This window comes from Nematostella vectensis, chromosome 7 (assembly GCF_932526225.1).
Source record: "Nematostella vectensis chromosome 7, jaNemVect1.1, whole genome shotgun sequence".
NCBI classification, from domain to species: Eukaryota; Metazoa; Cnidaria; class Anthozoa; order Actiniaria; family Edwardsiidae; genus Nematostella; species Nematostella vectensis.
The window spans coordinates 16,328,772-16,348,363 of NC_064040.1; the positions used below are offsets into that span (position 1 = coordinate 16,328,772).

A 19,592-nucleotide genomic window follows, 5' to 3' on the forward strand; every position below is an offset into this window, starting at 1 on the left:
TCCCCGAAACTACTCCTGAAATAAGTTTTATTTTTATTTTTGTTAAAAGGCGCAAAGTGAAACAAGCGTGCCGTTATTTATTCTTGACTACTTCCGGTTTAAAATCCCTGTCACCGTAAAAGTAACAAAAATGAAAAATTTGCGGCTACTTTCAGAATTCTTTGGTTAATATGCATTCTTTGATGTATATTTTATTCGTCTATGAGTAAACATTCTCAAAATGTGCGAGTTTATTTATTTTTTGGAAAAAATTAGTTTACTTCTGGTCCAAAATGGCGGCCAAACCAATATTCATTATTAATAAGAAATTAAAGCCGAACTGATCTTGGCTCTATAGCCTATCTTGTAAGGGGTATTAAAAACTATCACTATGCTAAAATTGGTAGCTTTAGCAAAAAGTGCGCAATTCAAGGTAAAATCTGCACATATCCGCCGGACTATAATAGCATTGGCCTGAATTTGATTTTATGAGAAATGCGAAAAAAAACTATAAAAAAGCTATTTCTACAGTGGTATTTGTAGTGTTATTGAATAACGATCTTTACTGGTTCGGTAATAACATGTTTACAAGATGGCTGACTCTGACCAACAACCGAAAAGTCTCTCCCCAGTCTCTCTCGGAAGACAGGGTACCCAACCCTATATTATTTTTTTCCATGACCATAGCTAGCAGAAATTCTCTGTAGTGGGATGGTGTTTTGATTGTCCCTTCCCTTACAAAATAGATTAATCTGCAATATCTTATTTAACAGTAGTTATTCAAAAAGGACTTTGTACACGGTTGTGTACACAAACTCACATTTGCCAATTCAGGGACAGAGCTCCCCCCAAAAATATTACAATAATAATTTAGGTACCTCTATTAAGCAACCACACGAATGTCCATTAGAACACCATATGTTATTTACTTAGATGTGGTCATTTAATAGCTCTATAAACAACCTCCATTAATTGTCCACTTGTCTTGTTCCAATGATGGCTGCTTGGTTAAGGTACTAATTGTAACTAAATTATTTCAAAATATAGAAGTAAAACCTCCTAAAATGCTGTCTGGATAATCATCAGCAAAAAAATGCATTAAAAACTCGCTAAGAAAATGACGAGGTCGTTCAAAATATCTGGTCCATCAGGCATTACTGGAGAAGTAGACATTATTTACCAGACACTGACTCTGGCCGTTGATCATCACAAACAGAGTGGGTATGCCCTACCCCTGCACATGTGCAACTATCCTACTATCAGTCAGGAAAAACAATCTCATCCCTTCAGCTATTTATTTACAGAACTTGTCAGACTTCATTTTTTCTCTCCTATCCAGCATCTCCTCATGGAGTCTTCCATCTAGTCTCGCCTTTTTCAAGTTGGATTGCTCCTCTTTGCTCAATTTAATCTTCCTGTCCTGAAAGCTCTGGAACTTCTTGACATAGCTTAACTCTAAGTTAGTAACATCTTCTTCATCTTCAACTTGGGAATCAGTCTTTGGTTTGCTGAAATATGGCAAGAAGGATCATCAATAAAAAAAACATCATATAGGGCTGGGCCAAGGGGGCCCCACCCCACCTATTTATAGATATTTGATAACAAAATATAGGAAATTCTCGGAAGAACAACAAATCCAGCGCCTCCCCCTTTCTGAATCTGTTGCTTTAGTCGCTCTTTTTGGAACTCCTTGTTCCGCCCCTGCCATATGTCAAAATACAAGTTGTAGTTGAGTAGATAATAATAACTTTGATTTCCTGACAAAATTATTTTATACTATGATTGAAATAAATTAGTGAGATGACAAAAAGTTATTCTCAAAAGCATATTTTTGATAATGTGTAAGTGTTCTGTCATACAGATTTTTTCCAAGAACCAAATAGTTACATCATCTGAAAGACATTAATCTATATTAAAAGAAAATTACCATCCGGTACAAAAGATACATATAATGCTTTCAATATCCAAATTTCTGTGATTTCTTTACACACAAAATAAATAAATGATAATTTAAAACATATATCAAGTAATAGTGTTTAGTAATAGAGACACTAAATGACAAACCCTTTCTTCTCTAAACACCCCCTCTTTTTTGGAATATGGAATATCACTGTTATGTTAATTCTCCAGGTTAAAAGATTGGATTGGAACACCCTTCCTTGTTGATAGATTTGAAATGAATATTGAAATGGTATACTGTGTTACCCTAACTTGTGCTTCCTATCTTCTTAGAATACTCTACTGTGTCAAAGATGTCAACTCTTCTGGGTTTCTCAGAAGTCTACTCTCACCTAGATTTCCAAAATGCTAAGGCCACTTCTTACTTCTTCAATTAAAAGTTCTGAATTGGTAACAGGACACATTTGTACCCTCTTATCCCTGCTCTGTGTTGTTATTCATAGCTAGTGGCTTCAAAATTTTTACCTTTTTGGCTTATCAGCTCTAATGGAGAAAATCTCTTTTTCCCCTGCCTTCTTCTTACTTGCAGAGAGACTGCCACTATCAGAAACAGATAGGAAGCAGCCATTGTATGCCTGGAGCGCAACCTTGTCTCCATCAAAGAGCAGCTCAAGCTGCTCCTGCGGGCCGATAGCTTCAGCTCTGCCAGTGATGTCACCCATCGTATTGACTGACATGTATTTACCTAGAAAAGAAAGTAAAATTTGTATTTAGAAGGACTAAGAAATACAGTATATGAAATCTATTATCTTACAGTGCGTATAAGTCATTCCTACTAATAAGATTTGTCATTTTATGATAATAAGCTTAAATTTTAATCTTAAAAGTATCAAGGTAGAAATACCCTGCTAGCAGAGCTTTCTGTTTGTTTCTAGCAGGTTAACTTATCTGCATCCCTATTCCTATTTTTGTTGATTTGTGTCCAAACTGTATATATTACACATGCAAGTTTTTGGGTGTAATCACTTGGTTAAACTGGTTTATAACTAGCCACGAGCCTGCTTTTATTGAATCAAGGACAGAAGTGTGACAGCTTTTAGGGATTCATTCACACCTGTTATGTTTTGAAACACTTAAGCAATCAGATTCCTTAGTACCTTTGATAAGAATGCTCACAATTGACAGTATACAGTGCTGTTTAAAATTATTGAAACATTTTCTGTGGCGACCGCGTCCAATATTTTTCTGCAAACTGCGGTCAGCCGCATTGACTGTGGTAACATGATTATATTCAATAAACAAAATGATAGTGAATTATCAAGCTAGTGTTTAGGAGATGTCTTACTCTGGTATTAAGTTTATCAAAAGTGTAGAACTTTGAGGCTTCCGGTCAAAATATGGTAAGTCAGCACTATACTCTTAGGCTTTGTTTGTATATATGTAGTATTTCAGAACTCTAGAGTATCAGTTTTGATCATCTGGTGTTAGTTGAAGGCCATATATATATAGCAAAACGAAACTTAAACCGCTCTACATGTATGCTCCGTGGCTGCTACTGGGCTCAAGCGTTTTTGTATGACAGAGTATGGAGCTTCTGTGGCCGGAACTACAAAATACAACATTGCGTGACAAGAATTGAATTCCCATGGTTACTGCAAAGATAACCTTGCACAAGCTTAGCAGAATTCGAAACAGATTTCCACAGAGGAATCTCCAGTGGGCAAAAAGAAACACAAAAGAAAAAGGGCAAAAAAGCAGCTAAGCCTTAGAATACCCCGCCACATAATTTCATCCCATTGTATTTATGCCTCGTGGTGAAGATCGTTCACTCCGAGAAAGCCCTGCTAGCATGGTAAGGTAGAAAAGTCGTAGACCCACCATAACCGGATTTGATGGCCAGCTTGACCTCAGAGACAGGAACCGCTGTAAACACCTCGACCGGTGCCGGAGAGTTCACTCCATCCTCTCTCGGTTCTCCTGCCGTAAATAGTCCATTGTTCAATGCTTCTACATACGACCCTCGCCATGTTTGCAAAGCTATGTTGCCAGTAACTTCGTCAAACTTTTCCATTTTTCGCCAGCCTCCATGACGAATAGTATCGATATCTGTTTCAGTAGGCTCTTCGTGTTTTCTCTTCTTCTTCTTGAGTTTCTTTTTCTTTTCTGACTCATCCAGGCCTTTTAGTTTTAACCGACCGCTTTTGACTTGTTTGTAGTCGGCCATGATGGTTCAAAATGGCGCCTTATAGCGGAGCCCGCGATATGCATACCATAGCTGGTAGTAAATAAATTTCAAATGAAACTTTGGCATTTTGAAAACTTCGCATTTTCTGTCACTTGGTCATCTAAGAATTAATTGATCCAAGGGTGAGATTTTCAGGAGTAGCATGTTTTACGGCAGCTAGTCTTAGAAAAGAAGACAAAAATAAATGGGTTTCCTGTGGTGGCCAGGTAGATACTTTATATATAAACTCTTATATTGTACCAACATTAAATTCATAATTCATTAGTAGTGTTTTTTGGCCCTGTGCGACAGAGCAAAAAAATGGCAAGTTTTCCTAAAGTAAGGTCTGGTTAACTTCTGTAAGCTTGAATTTTTGCATAGAGGTTTCTTATGTTATGTAAACCAACATATCAAAAAGTATTTTTTACTAATGGATTCGTCTTCGAGATATGAGGCTTGAACAGCAATTTTCAAATGTTCAAAGTATAAATTCTCCTCGTTTTTAGGGAGAAGTCGGGCTCTGATCAGAAATTAAGCCAACTTTGCTCGCTAATATCTAAATTTCATATCTTCAAAATTTCTTTAGAATTTGGAATTAAGCTTCTTCTCAGAGGAACTCCTTGTATGTGCAATCTTGAGCTTATATATTGAGAATTGGAAAATTTCATGCCACTTTTTTGCTCTGTCGTTCTGTACAGTGATTGTCTTATGCTTATATATCGTATATAACAATTTTTGTAATCACTGGGTTGTATTTTTTTTTTCGAGGTTTCTGCAATGCTGCCTTCATCAGGATTAACGGTAAATTATAACTAGCAAAAACTAAACAAATCAATCCGCAAGGGTGTTAGATTTCTAGAACAACACTCATGTGAGGATTTTATCTGAACTAGAGAAAAGCTATTTCAATTTAAGTCGAGATATTTTCGTGTGTCCTGTTTACTTTTCCCCACGGAACTCCCCAAGGGAGCAGCAACTAAATGTAGATCATTTTGAGCAGCTCCAAAATAGCATGTATAAATTTGCGCAAAAAGGCGAAATCATTGTATGCGGAGACTTTAATGCAAGGATGGGTAACTTGGAAGACTTTGCCGATTTATCTGACTCTGCATGTAGTTATCCGTTTCCGACGGTCAGGAACTCTAGAGATCAGAATATCAACGCATACGGAAAATCTTTAGCAGAGTTTAGTTACAGTAATAATTTTATAGTACTGAATGGTAGGACAAGGGGTGATCATCTAGGCCAATACAATTGTTTTACAAATAATGGAGCGAGTGTAGTAGATTACTCTCTCGTTTCGCAAACAATATACCCACAAGTTCATTATTTCACCGTTTCAACACCATCGAACTTTTCTACTTACTTTCGTTTGCATTAAAAACACAAAAGATTAAAGATATAAATAATTTGATAGATCTCGACCAGCACCCAGAAGTATTTAAATGGGAGAAGGAATCTGAAACTTTGCTGCGCGAGTCAATAGCATCAGAGAATGTGAGCAGAGACCTGAATGAAATTTTTAAATCTGAACAAAAGATTAATGTTCATCTAGCAGTTGACAGTTTTACAAACGTAATACGTCAAGCATCAAAACAGGTGATCCTCGTGAAGAAGCAAAAACGTTCAAAGAGAAGTTCAAGGCAGCACCAAAAATGGTTTAATAAGAATTGTAATAAACTAAGAAAAGAATTGCGAAGTCTTGGCAAACTTCTTTCGAGATACCCGGACGAGCCATACATAAGGCATATATTCTTTTCAACAAAGAAAGCATACAAGCAATTAACGAAGCAGCTTAAAAGGCGGTTTTACACAGACCTGTTAGAGAAAATTAAATTAGCGGCGGACAGCAATCTGAAAGAATTCTGGAATCTAGTTAAGACAATCAGATCCGACTGCTCGGCTAGGGGTTTACACATTGTCTCTCCGGATGCATGGTATAATTACTTCAAAGAAATTAAATACGCCACAGAATTGCTTTACAGACGACTCGGGGATAAAAGCACATATTGTTAAAAACTACCATGTTTGGGCTAGAAACCGGGAAAAAATCCTAGATTCGCCTATCACACTGAAAGAAGTGCAATCAACAGCAAAATTACTTAAAAACAAAAAAGCCAGCGCTGGTGACTCATTAAACAATGAAATTATAAAGGTATCTGTCGAATCCCAAGGCCGATACTTTGTAAAACTATTCAATACTGTGCTGACACAGGGGGTATTTCCTAAGAGCTGGTCAAGGGTTATATTGTACCATTACACAAAGCAGGCGATATATGGCGATCCGGGATACTATAGAGGGATCGCTATAAGTGGCTGCCTTTGGAAGTTTTTCACATTGATCATAAACGGCCGCCTTACAAAATTTCTGGAAAAATATAAAATCTTAAATAGATATCAGATCGGTTTTAGAAAGGGCTTTCGCACGACCGACCATTTATTAGTACTAAAAACCCTAATTGAATCCTTATAAATCAAGCCACAAACCGCTTTTTGTATGTTTTATCGACTTTAAAAAAAGCATACGACAGTGTCTGGAGAGAGGGTTTACTTTACAAACTAATAAAAATAGGGTGTAGCAGAAGATTTATCACCCTTTTACAAAGTATGTATTCAGAGGTTAGATTATCAGTTAAGATAGACCAGGGTATAACGCATTCCTTTTCTTCTCACGCTGGGGTGAAACAGGGATGCAACCTAAGCCCAACCCCTTTTCAACATCTTCATCAATGATATTCCAGAAATATTCCCTTTATCGTGCGATCCAGTAAAACTCTATAATACGTCAAAACTTAACTGTCTTCTCTATGCTGATGATTTGGTTATACTATCCGTCTCAGCCACCGGTCTAGAAAATTGCCTCCAGAATCTAAAAATGTACGCAGATAAACGGAAGCTCACAGTTAATATGAAAAAATCTGTATTGTATTAGTTTTTGGTCCGCAACAATAACGGCGGCAATTTGCAACAGGTAAATGGGACTACGGTGGAGAGCCATTAGAATGTGTAGACGAATACATAAATCTAGGTCTGAAGTTTCATTTCTCGGGAAATTTTAAAGGTGCTCTAAAAAGTCTATACAACAAAGCCACACGTGTATATCACTGTATTTTAAACCGTCTGTCAAATGTTGAAAATGGGTCAATACAAGTACTGTTGAAATTGTTCTCGTCACTCGTTGTACCAGTATTACTGTACGATTGTGAAATTTGGGGAACATGCCTTTTAGAGGAAGGGCTTCATCGTATAAAAGTTTTGAGACTAAATTTTTCAAAGTATCCAATGATTTCGAAAAACTACAACTGAAGTTTTTCAAGCGTATACTAGGAGTCCACTCAAAAACCACAAATTTAACTATATATAGAGAACTGGGAAAAGCCCCACTAATAGTACAAATTTCTTCCCTGGTGGCAAAATATTGGTGCCGAATAAAAAGTAGGATATATGAAAACACCTTAGTGGGGGAAACGGCGAAGATCAGCCTTTCTTCAACATCTAATGTCCCTGTAAGTTTTATCAATTCCCTATTTGCTTGGTGTGATTTAAAGACACTACAGGAAATAGATATTGAAGGTCAACAAATTCATACCCTAGGAAAATATATTAAGAAAGTACTATACAAAAATCATGCAACATTTTGGAAAACCCAGACACAGTTAAATCAAAATAGTGGAAAGCTAAGCACTTATTGCAAGATCAAGACAAATTTGAAGCTAGAAAACACTTATCAGAAGTTAATGTTAGACGCCGACCTTCTATGACTAGATTGCGTGTCTCGGCACACAAACTAGCAATTGAAACAGGCCGCTATAAAGATAAGGTTGGGGATAAGTACCATACCTTAATGGAATGCGTCTATGTCAATGATATTAGTCGAGTATTTTTTTAATGATCTATTTGTAATCAATAACTCTTTCAAACTGTAAAGGCCAAAATACATGTTTTTGTATATTATGAGCTTAACAGATGACTCAATTACGAGCCTAGTCCTGAAATTTTGTGATGATGTAATTAAATATTATGAATAGAGGATAGGCATATAAGCCAACCTGCATGGTATATTATCCTAATATACCTGTATTGGTATTTATTGGAATAAAGTTGTTATTATTATTATTATTATCATCATCATCATATTATTATCCTAATATACCTGTATTGGTATTTATTGGAATAAAGTTATTATCATCATCATCATCATCATCATCATCATCATCATCATCATCATCACCATCATCACCATCATCACCATCATCATCATCATCATCATCATCATCATCATCATCATCATCATCATCATCATCATCATCATCATCATATTATTATTATTATTATTATTATCCTAATATACCTGTATTGGTATTTATTGGATACATGGTATATTATCCTAATATAGCTGTATTGGTATTTATTGGAATAAAGTTATAACTAAAAGTTCCAGTGCGCGCGCACGGGAGATTGTCTCCGCGTGCGTTTAAACCATGCATCATTTAGCCTATTCAATTGAACATTGTTTGTTACTTGCTGGTAAATGTGCGAGGAAAGACATAAACTCATCTTTCCAGTTGCAAAGTCTTTCCCTCTCACCTGTCTTGAGAGCCGTGTTATTTTATTATCCCGAATTCTATTTTCAAGATACAAAAACGTCAGATTGTCTTTCTTTCTTTCTTCTTTCTTTCTCATATAAAAGTCACTATTGATTTGTTGTGTGTTTTCTTTTGCTAAGGATACTAGAATCTTATCATCTTTGTTTTCCTCTATGTATTTTTTCATGTTTTTAGAAAATCGGAAAAGGTATTGTATTGTTGAGAAAGTTGAGAAACAAAATGCCACGGATCAAACACTCAATACTGCATTGTTCATGATTTATTGTCTTGGTTACAGTTAGTATAGAGTTATATGCCCGAAACCTATAGATAAAAGGAATAACTTACGAATAACTTAATTATGACGTCATGACATTAGAATATATTATATCGTTTCCAACGATACACTACCACCTCGCCTATCGCCTGGATATGTATCCGTATCGAATATTACAATGATTAATTGTTGCGAATAGTTAGGTTAAAAAAAAACAAAGGTTCATCAATAGATAAATAGTATAAAGTTTAGTTTCCATTTGGTACAATGACAATGAGCCTTTGCATCGGCCGTTCGATTGTGACAAGGTCTCCTCCTTTATAGCTCTTCATAATATCACCAGGCTTGGGATTCTTGTCAGAGATTTCTGCTTTGCGAATATATCCATCCTTGCTTGGTATTGGTTTCGTGACTTTTCCCAATCTCCAGTTTCCTCATATTTGAATCTTGATTAAAGACAACGTCTCCTGTTTGTACTTTTCTTTCTTTTGTATGCCATGGAAAATACTTACAGGTCAATTTTTTTCCAGAAGCTTTTGATTATGTTCTGTACGAATTCGTAACGATGACGCTTGTTTTGAGTTTCTCTGAATGGTGCGCTAGGAACTCTTTTTGTCGACCGTCCAAGTAACAAATCATTGGGACTTAGATAAACACTGTCATCTGGGTTTTGTGCGATGCCTTCCGATAGGACGTTCATTGAAGAGATTTTGCTGCTTCGAAACAAACGGTTTGAAGTTCTGAGAACGTCATAACATTTTCTCCAATCGCTATGCCCATGGCTCGTTTTACAGATTTCACAAGTGCTTCAGATGAACCATTATACCAAGGAGCATTCGAAAATTTCATATCTGAATCCATCGTTTCTTGGCATTTCTTGATCCCAAACGTTTCAGCTTTGTCGATGTCTGTGGGAGTTAGCGGTCGAGTAGCGTTTTTTAAACTTGGGTGTGGTTCTTTGTTATACATAGATAGTATTCTTGCGGTAATCGTTATCAACTTGTTGTAGCTCGAATATTTGACAATGTTGATTCTTTTTTCCAAACTGTCTTGGGTCTTATCTTGAGTAATCACGACCGTTTTGATTCTTTCAGGAAGTTCCATTTGCTTGTTGGGTTTGTAAATTGGCCACTCATGTTCAGGAAGTCTAAGGAAATCATGACCGACTTGCCATATGCTTTTGAGATCAATATCTTCGGGTTTCTTTCCTCGTGTGATCCATTATTTAAGACTGCTCCACAAAGCTCAATTTGATGAATGAACATCTTCTTTTCTGGAGAGAGTCGATTCTTTGACATGATCATTGTACTCTGGTATTCGTTAACATCAGTTTGCCATCTAACATATGTGCAAGGGCCGTGTGCATTATCAGAACCATCACTGAAGATCACTAAAACAGGGTCAGTTTTTGCATTTCTTGGCTTCAAGCATCTTTGGAACGAAGTCTGTCCCATGCTTTGAAGATCGTTAAAGAATGTCAACCAAACTCTCTTTCTCATTGCGACTGTGGCTATTGTTCCTGAATGTCGATCTCCAAATGACACTCGCTGTATCACGTACACGTCAGGTTCTCGCTCCAAATGCATGTCTCGCCATAGAAAGCGATGTACATGCTGTTCCGTTATTTTGGTTTTAACTGTATAGTATATTTTTCGAATATCTACAAAGAAGCCACTTCGTTTTCACGAAATCGTATGACTATGCCTAGCAAGTTGTTCAGTGGATCCGATCCCTTCGCCCAATGGTCGCTCAACACGTGACCCATATAGCTTGCACTGCTATTAAATACAATTCTCACTGGTGTGGATTTCGAATCTAATTTTAGTACATCGTGATGACTGATGTAGTGAACAGGTCCTTTGTAGCTTTGTATCTCGTTTTGCCATCTCCCGTAAAGCCGGTATTGCAAAAACATTGGTAGGATCCCGGGTTGGCAATGCAGCTAGCGTTGGCATGGCAACCGTTTGATCTAGTCAAGCACTTGTACAAATCTGAAATATTTGTTTTGATAGGAATAAATTTGAAAGTAATAATTTGTTAGTAATCGCATTAATTTTTCCGTCTTTAAAAAAGTTTTACCATTTTTTTTCTATCCAAGGAAGCCTTAAATGTTTAAAAACGTTTGGTAAAGCGACTTTGCCCCTACCAGGTCCCCCTACCCCTAATTTTTCCATTTGAAAATTCATAAAATTATAACAATTTTGTATTCTTTATGTACACAAATACTGGTAAAACCCAGTTTTATATGGTTTTAGTTTTTTTGTATTTTTCCCTCTCACCGGTATTCTTTGCTGCATTGCGGTTCCCACGGACGACAGCTAGCGGGACTAACGACCACAATCACCACACCAACAGCAAACAACACCAATATCAGACATCTCAGGCGCTTGCGACCACTCCCGATATCCTGAACACCGCTAGCTGAGGTTTTGGTGTCACCACCAGTATCTTCACAGTCGACTTGAGCACCCTCTGCATTGACCCCGACACCCTGAGTATCGGAATTCAAGACAGGAGACTCAAGACTACCCGGCGGGCCATCCATCGCAGCCTCGCTAGTGCCAGGGGTATGATCTTGCTTTGTCTCTTGGACTACAAGAGTAGACATGGGTTGTCCCTGATTGACTTAAAGGCACTAAACGTTGCTTTGTGTTGCGTTGTTTTCGAGATGAATTTGTTCCTCTGTGGGGAACCAACAAAGTCTAGACACCAAATCCGCACTAATAAACATGACATTAGTATGTCATGATGGAAGCCCGCTAATCGTGACTCAATCAGTAAATCTGCGCTATGGATTAGATGGCACGTGGATGGAAGAACTATTTGGCGATTACAGGATTTTTGTATGCTCGTAAATAGAATATTCTAATGAACAGACTAAAACTCCTGTTTAACCGAGCAAAACAATTTATAAAAATCTGCTAATCGAAGATTACCCCACACAGTCATAACTGCTGATACCACCGCATTTTAAATAACGATGGTCATCAGAGAAGTTATGAGTTTATTACTTTGGAAAGTAAAATTATACTATCAGCGGAGAATATCAATATATTTTTTCGTTTATTATTTAGGTTTGCCAAATTTTTTCGCAGTGTTAGCACCCAATTCTGATGGATCAGGAGAGGTTAGTGGAATTCATCATCCTGCAAATCATTCGCAATGCACATCATATTTTGGTAGGAATAGCTCAGGAATTTGATAAACCATGAATGTTAGATCGCCTAAGAAAAACAAAATTCATTTGAAATCGGAGCAAAGTATTCATATGATCTGCCGAGGTAAATACAGTCAGTGGAATTGACTTTTCTTCGACGATTAGAAAACAAAACCAAAACACAAAGAAAAGGGCGCGTTCAAGAATTGTGTACAAGTAAAAAAAAGCTAGCATGACTCATAGTTAATTAACCATGCTTGACTGTGATAGAGATTTCATGCCCAGTGAAAAATCAAGCGATACTTACAAAAGATTCAACGAAAAATTAAAAAGTCACCCTACAACTGTGATGCGAGCGCAAAGTTGGTTGAATATTTTGACTTTAATGACAGTATATAGCTACGGGTGGGGCTTAAAAGATCCCCAATCATCAGCATCTTTTATTGTTTTCATTCCACGAAATGATTTCCAAATAAACATCTAAAAATTATGACATCCCCTCCCCTGAAAAATGCTGGTATGGAACACAGGTAGCCCACGCAATGGTTTTGAAGCTTGTTCGTAGCTTCGAAAAGGCTGTTCTTCTTAGAGGTAAAACGGGTGGATTGAAGTGGCGATTTTTTGTGAAATGTTTCCAATAAAATTGCCTTAAACCTTAGAACATGTCTTGTTGTTGTCAAATGTATGTCTAAGTCATAAATTCCGTTAAGAACCCCCCCTAAATGTGCATTACAAATAGTGATGACAATGAATGTTTGCCCAAGACAAAGGAAACGAGGGACTGTCTCTTCTTTTTGCTCAAATGACTTTCTATATTTCCTATAATTAGCAGGACAAGACAAGCAAACTATATATATGTATATAGGAATCGCAGTCTCTTTCTAGTGACTCCTTGAATTTGTGTACTTCGTGTACTTAACCTAGTGCTTTAGTTGCTTTAGTTGATATGCACCAAATGCTGTAGCCTTATATAATGTGGCCATCGCGTCTCGAGAAATAAGACAATTGCCCAAAAAGTGTAATATATAGATTTAGGCGGAGCCAGCAAAGTTTTTAGCATACACACACATGTTTAGAACCCCCAGCCTACCCCCTTCAGCTAGTTATGCACTCAAAGTCAACAAATGTAAAGGTAAAAGTCAACAAAAATATGTTTACTCTCATATTTGATCGAGAAAAAGTCGACCTCCATTAAGCGGACACCTCTATATAACGGACACTTTTCGCGGTCCTGAGGGTGTCCGTTATATAGAGGTGCCAGTGTATCAGGAATCATTTTACCTTAATCAATCGAATGATATAAAAACCTCTATAAATATTTATCAACTGCAATTTTAAAACACCAACTATAGAGTATAATGATTTTCTAGTTTGTCAAAATATCTAAGCTGACTACTATTTACAGGAATAGCCAGGCAGAGTAGCAAAATCATCCAAAGTGTTGTGGCGAAGACGACAAGAGGCATCCTGATCGGGTGTGACGAATGAATATCGATTAGCGAAGAAATATACTCCCACGAGGCTCGCTAACGGCATCCAACAGGTCTTGGTTTAACTGTGCGTTGCAACACGGGTCGTGAATAGGCCAATGTGCCGTAGAACAGGTTTCCCAGAAAGTGCACTTGTTGCTACCGCGGTTTAACATGAAGCCACAGGCGTCTCCATCTGTGTTGTCTGGTACCACATTCGAGCATTTCGCTCCTGGAATCACCTTCACTATTCTACAACTTATAAGGCCGTGATCCCAGCTTGGACCGAGTGTACCGCCCTGTGGAATACAGGATATCCAGTTATTGATGTTAGACTTAACAAGGAACTCCTTGCCAATGTAACCCCACAGGGTATCATTCATAGCACCATAGTTAGTCTCGCTGGTCGGAGTGGTGCTTGACTTCGGACCCCACTTAGCCATGTTGCTTGGATTAGGTTTTACTCGATTTTCGTTGCTCGTGAATTCAAGCGGTGCAAAAAAATTGTAACTCCACACTAGTGTCCAGCCCCCCCGGTCTGTCTCCATGTCGCAGTAGACTTGGGATGCCTGTGTATCTTTTGACCAATCAGCATCGATGAAGTAGTTGCCAGTTGTGCTGGTGTTGTAGTTGGTCTGTATATCCTTGCACGTTCGACCCGGTAGGTCAGCTGACGTTCCAGGTCCTTAAGAATTAAAGATAATAATTATTGCAGAATTACGTAAGTAAATTACTAATATATAGATTTAGGCACTGCCTAAAAGCGGAGCCATCGTTTATCATACAAGTGAAATAATGTGATAATGGGAAAAAGTGAATAATGTCAAATAATTCCTGTAGACGCTATATTTCTCACTATTTTCCAATAATGCCCGCCAAACAAGATATAAAATTTCCATGCAAGAAGATTAGCAAAACAATAAAAAAACACTGCAGCTGATGAAAAAAATTTATTTTATGTATCATAACATTACATGGCACTGAAATTTATATCGATACGTTGCCCAGTACGAAAAAACAGCATGGCATGCCTCGCTGAAAACGTACTTCCCGAGTACGTATCCGACCTCCCAAACGCATCCGAGCTCCAAGGGCTGGAGGTTTATACAAGGTACAACGAAAACTGTTCACAGCCAGAAAAGGTATCCGCATCCAGACGCTTGTTCAGTAGGAAGAGCCATTATTGACATCTGTCTTCATCTTGGAACTGGTCATCACCCACGCAATACTCAGTGTGGATATAATGGTTGCCACAACAAAGGAACTATAAGGACCAAAAAAAGATAGTTTGGTAGGTAGTAGGGACACTAACAAGATTTTCAGGCAGATAAATGGAGTTAGTATGATAGAAGGCAGCAGGAGTTGTTGTCTAATGTTTGCAAATTGATTGGTTACTTCTAGACTTCTAAGATATCTTCGGTATCAATTTAGTCCATCAAATCGAAATTTCTTTTTAAACGCCATTTCTTGGACTGTTTGATTATACGTATGTATAATAAAGCGTTTTTAAGGGTTTTTTTAGTTTTTTTGCCATTAAAGCAGGTTATCTACACAGCAGTATTTTTTAATTGACACAACAAACGAATCAATTTTACTTACGCTAAAAATACAGTCTTACTTACTTCCTTCTTCAAACTCCAACGTTTGTTCCCCCATTGTAGGCCTTTCTTGTTGTTGTTGTTGTGGTTTTTTTTGTTTTCTTTCTCGCTACGAAATTGAAATGCTCGCAAAAATACGGTGTGTGTCGGCTGCGCCGGCGTTGCAGGGCAAAAGCGCGCAAAAATAACAGACGCAGGGTTCCCGTGAATGAAAAAAGAGAAGACAAAAAGTCAAATTATTGTAAGTTTTACTGCAACTGTCGGGGTTTTATAGAGAAAGTAGCATTCTCGGATAGTGCAAAAGTGTTTTCATATGTAATGATTATACTGGTGAGACTTTTTGTGAAGTTATTGCAAATTGTGCTGGCTCCCCGGGGCATGCGGGCGAGCGTCACAAAGGGTACCCGGCCGCGCGATGTCCAAAAAAACTGAGTGGCATAGTTATATACCATTTCTCTATACCTATGGAGCTCCGCTCCGCTAAGGAGAAAAACCAAAATTGCTAATCCAGTCATACGGATCAAACGTTTTTCTTGTATTTTTATTTTAGATTTTGAAATTCAGGTTCCATATGATTTAAATTAAAGCTATATGTCTATGTATCAACTTTATTTAATAACATTATTATTTATTACATGGCCATATTCATCATCATCTTTTGTTGTTTAGGACAATCATCTGTATCATCATTATAACTGTCATTGTTATTGCCACTATCATCAGCACAATAATCATCATCATCATCACAATCCTCATCATTATCAAAAGCTTACCATGGCAAGTAGAGCCATTCCCGATAAAGCCAGGTTTACACCTGCAAGTGAAGCCTTCTATTTGGCTGGTACATTCTCCTCCGATTGGATCACACGGGTTTCCAGTGCATTTGTTAGTAACTAAAGAAAAGGCAAAACAAAATATATTTCAGTCAGTAATTTATATCAAAAACACACTGAGCGTTTACAATCAAACTATAGTTCACTGGAATCCAATTTTGTGTCCAAAGATAAATAAAATTACATTCTACTTCACAATTAAGCACAATTAGGGCTTATAGCGGAACCCCCAGCGGCACCCCTTAGTTTAGAGAAAGTGGTGAGCCATACGATAAAGTTCCCGGGGTCACGATGGGATTCTTGTGTTGCGCGCCGTTATTGTGCCCCTCACCTCTATGATTGGTCAAAATTAGTTTTGGCGCAAAAGGGACGCTAGTAAACGTCTTGGTAGATCGCAAGCCAGATAGAGGACATTGATTTGAAGCCAATAATCTCAAGAAAATGACACTACGAAATGGAGAACGGAACTTAAATTGAAAAGATACGAACAATAAGTTGAGTCTCCGCTTCATGGCAGAAATATATCTAGTAGTGTATCATTGTAGTTGGTACAATAACGGTACAGTAGAGAATGCATGTTCACCACGCTTTTTTCTTGCAGTTACAGGTACTGATTATATTATCAAATTAGTTGAACTTTTTCATTCATTATCGTAGTTGTTGTTTAAAGCTCTTTGGCGCAAAACGTCTGATTTATTTATCAGCCTAGAGGCGATTGATCAAAGATCTCGCTCTTGTTGCCGTGTTACAAAGATAACAAGTAGCGATGAAGATATGTATTTCTAATAGTGATTGGTAATGCGATGATAGGATTTGTGCATTTACCAGTCTCGCAATTTTCTCCGGTCACTCCTGTGAGACAGATGCATCGGTACTTCCTGTCCCCAAATCCCGCTTGACAAGTACCGTTATTAAGGCATGGGCTTATGCGACAATGATTCTGTAGTAAAACACATAGAGTTATGTACTATTTTAAACACGAGGAGTGTTTTCGCGGATGTAAAATCCCGAGGACGAAGCCCGAGGGATTTTAGATCCGCGAGAACACGATCTTCGAGAGTTTTGAATGGCTTAAAACATCATCAATATTCAATAGGCATGTTGATCAATCGCGATGGAAAAAACAACAATAGCTTTTGTCATTAATAAGACTACCGGAATTCGGTAAAAAAAAAAACTAGTAGAACAATAAAAATAATAAAGTAGTTTACTGTTTGTGTCTTGCGTATGTCGTTGTTTATTTGCCAAATCTGCTGGATGCAACATTATATAAAGCTTCATTACGTCACGAGGGTTTTATATAATCCTTCATGACGTCATGATAGCTTTATATAATTTTCCATATTCGTAAGTCTGTCATCGTTTTTCTATTTTACCCCAATATTTCCCTGGAGAGGATTTCAATTCCCTCCCCGTGCTTTAGATTTGTTGGGTGTATTGCTAGGTATAAATCCTATTCACGTGTCTGAAGAACGACATCCGATTGGTCAACATGCCTATTGAATATTGATGAGTGTTAAAGGCATTTTCGAGAACATTACAAATTTTGTTTCCAGAAAAGATCCATTATATTCCCTCCCCGTGTTGTCGACAATTTGGGAAAGTGCCAAAATAAAACGGAATAAAAACGACACGCAAAAATATGGGCTTCTGTTTTTAACTCACGTCCACCTAAAAAGGGCCACAAGCAGTCTAGCGAGGAGCTCTTTAACCTGAGGCAATTACCTCTTTCAAGTCTGCATATCGAAATCCTTGCATCTCTACTTTGAAGTCGTCTAGTTTCTGCACCCGGTCAAACCTGTTCAACTGGCAAACGAACTTGTCAGATTTTTCAGGCGAGGGGCCGACGTTGTACGAGACGCATTCTTGGTGGTTGAAGCATTTCGGGATACACTGAGTATCGGTGTCCACTGTGACGTTCACAAGCTGATGACGTAGAAGTGCTCCGTCGACCTCGGGCTTGAATTGGATAGTCCGGCAGTTATCTATGAGAGCGTCACATTTGTTTCTTAATTCGATCGGCGGTGTACTGACATCTTGTCAGTAGGATTAAAATGTGGATAAAACTAAAGTTGACCCCCGATAAATCTGATATTTATATCCTGCTTGCTTTAAAGGTGGACCTGTGGTACAAAATGCGCGGGGCGCCCAGGGACTGCACCTGTTCATAACCTGATGATTTTAGTCCCTTGTCAGTTTCGGGCTTGAACTGGATAGCTCGGCAGTTATGACAGAATAATTTTTGGTGTTGCTAATTCAATTTGTGAGTTAATTCAATAATTTCTGCGGGTACTAAAGACATTGTCAGTGGGGTAGAATAAAATATACAAAGCTTGAGCTTATTACCCCTGATATCTAGGACCCCCTGTAACCTGAATAGATTATCTTTCTAATTCATATCTGTCCCCTTTGTCTACACTCGCAGACATTTATTGTTCTCCTTGGAGGTTCGACTAATCTGAAGTCAGTGGTAAATTGATTTTTGATTTAAGAAAAAGTAGAAAATAAGAACCGCGGAACCAAATAAGAGAGTCCAACTATACTGCGTCTGATCAAAGACCTGTACACCTATTTAAAAAAAAAGGTAGTTCTACTTACAAAGGAATACATTGGGTTTCGACTCATTTCTACAGAATTATGTGAATGTAGAAATCATGTGAACAGTTAACTTATCAACTTTATTCCTAGAATTAATCAATACAAAAAGCAGCCACAAGTCTTTTAAACAAATTTACCATTCCTTGCATTGGGAATGTTTTATAAAATAGATAGCAAATCTTTGATTTCTTTGCGCACTCAATTTTATTTTGTGTTGCAGCTAATTACTTCATTTCTTTAGATTATCATCTTAGATACCTTCTTAGATCACCAAAGTCTTATAGCTGCAGTGTGTTGCCCGATTAAAGCTGATATGAGATATCGAGATCAAGAATATATTTACCACTAATTCTAATCAATATCTCAAAAGCATTTAACTAGACTAATACAAAAAAGATTAAAAACTCATAACAAGAAAAACATAAACGACGTATTCTACCTGAAAGGGCATTCTCCAAGAAAAAAGCCATCAAGCTAATGGTTAGTTTGTTCACTTTCATGGCGAAATCACAATTTTCCAAATCCTCACGATGATCTTTGTTAAAAATGTAGAAACGTTGTGGGTTGCAACTGCCTTTCAAGCTGATGACCAAAGGTGCTTCATTATTGATGAAGCCAACACTTGACGCTGATTGGTTGAAGTGGTTAGTAGGATCGTTCTGATAGGCTCTTGCTAAGCAGCTGGAAATGACGGTTCTCTGATAACAATCTGACCATCCCCGAAAAAAAAAAAACAAAAAAAATCTTTATGCCTTTGCAGTATCTCCACGGGACATTTATTGTCAGATTTGACTACATACCAGAGTGATCCAGCTGATGGGGGGGGGGGGGGGGGGGGTATGCCCGTATACTCCTATGCTCAAACTTCTGTTTAACCGAGCAAAACAATTTATAAAAATCTGCTAATCGAAGATTACCCCACACAGTCATAACTGCTGATACCACCGCATTTTAAATAAATAACGATGGTCA

The 19,592-nt window shown here is 37.7% G+C and overlaps 2 protein-coding genes across 2 annotated transcripts; both read right to left on the reverse strand.

Annotated features, from left to right (window-relative positions):
- Positions 1-515: 515 nt before the first annotated feature.
- LOC5516027 (protein FRG1) lies at positions 516-4,303 on the reverse strand. Its single transcript, XM_001636073.3, has 3 exons — positions 3,757-4,303; positions 2,404-2,623; positions 516-1,487 (listed from the first exon to the last, which is right to left on the reverse strand). The coding sequence occupies exons 1-3, from the start codon at positions 4,100-4,102 to the stop codon at positions 1,274-1,276; spliced, it is 780 nt and encodes a 259-aa protein (XP_001636123.1). The 5' UTR covers positions 4,103-4,303; the 3' UTR covers positions 516-1,273.
- An 8,121-nt stretch (positions 4,304-12,424) lies between these two features.
- LOC116620162 (protein crumbs homolog 1-like) lies at positions 12,425-19,120 on the reverse strand. The gene is made up of 5 exons (XM_032385809.2): positions 19,060-19,120; positions 17,748-18,058; positions 16,848-16,962; positions 15,963-16,082; positions 12,425-14,276 (listed from the first exon to the last, which is right to left on the reverse strand). The coding sequence occupies exons 1-5, from the start codon at positions 19,118-19,120 to the stop codon at positions 13,618-13,620; spliced, it is 1,266 nt and encodes a 421-aa protein (XP_032241700.2). The 3' UTR covers positions 12,425-13,617.
- Positions 19,121-19,592: the final 472 nt, after the last annotated feature.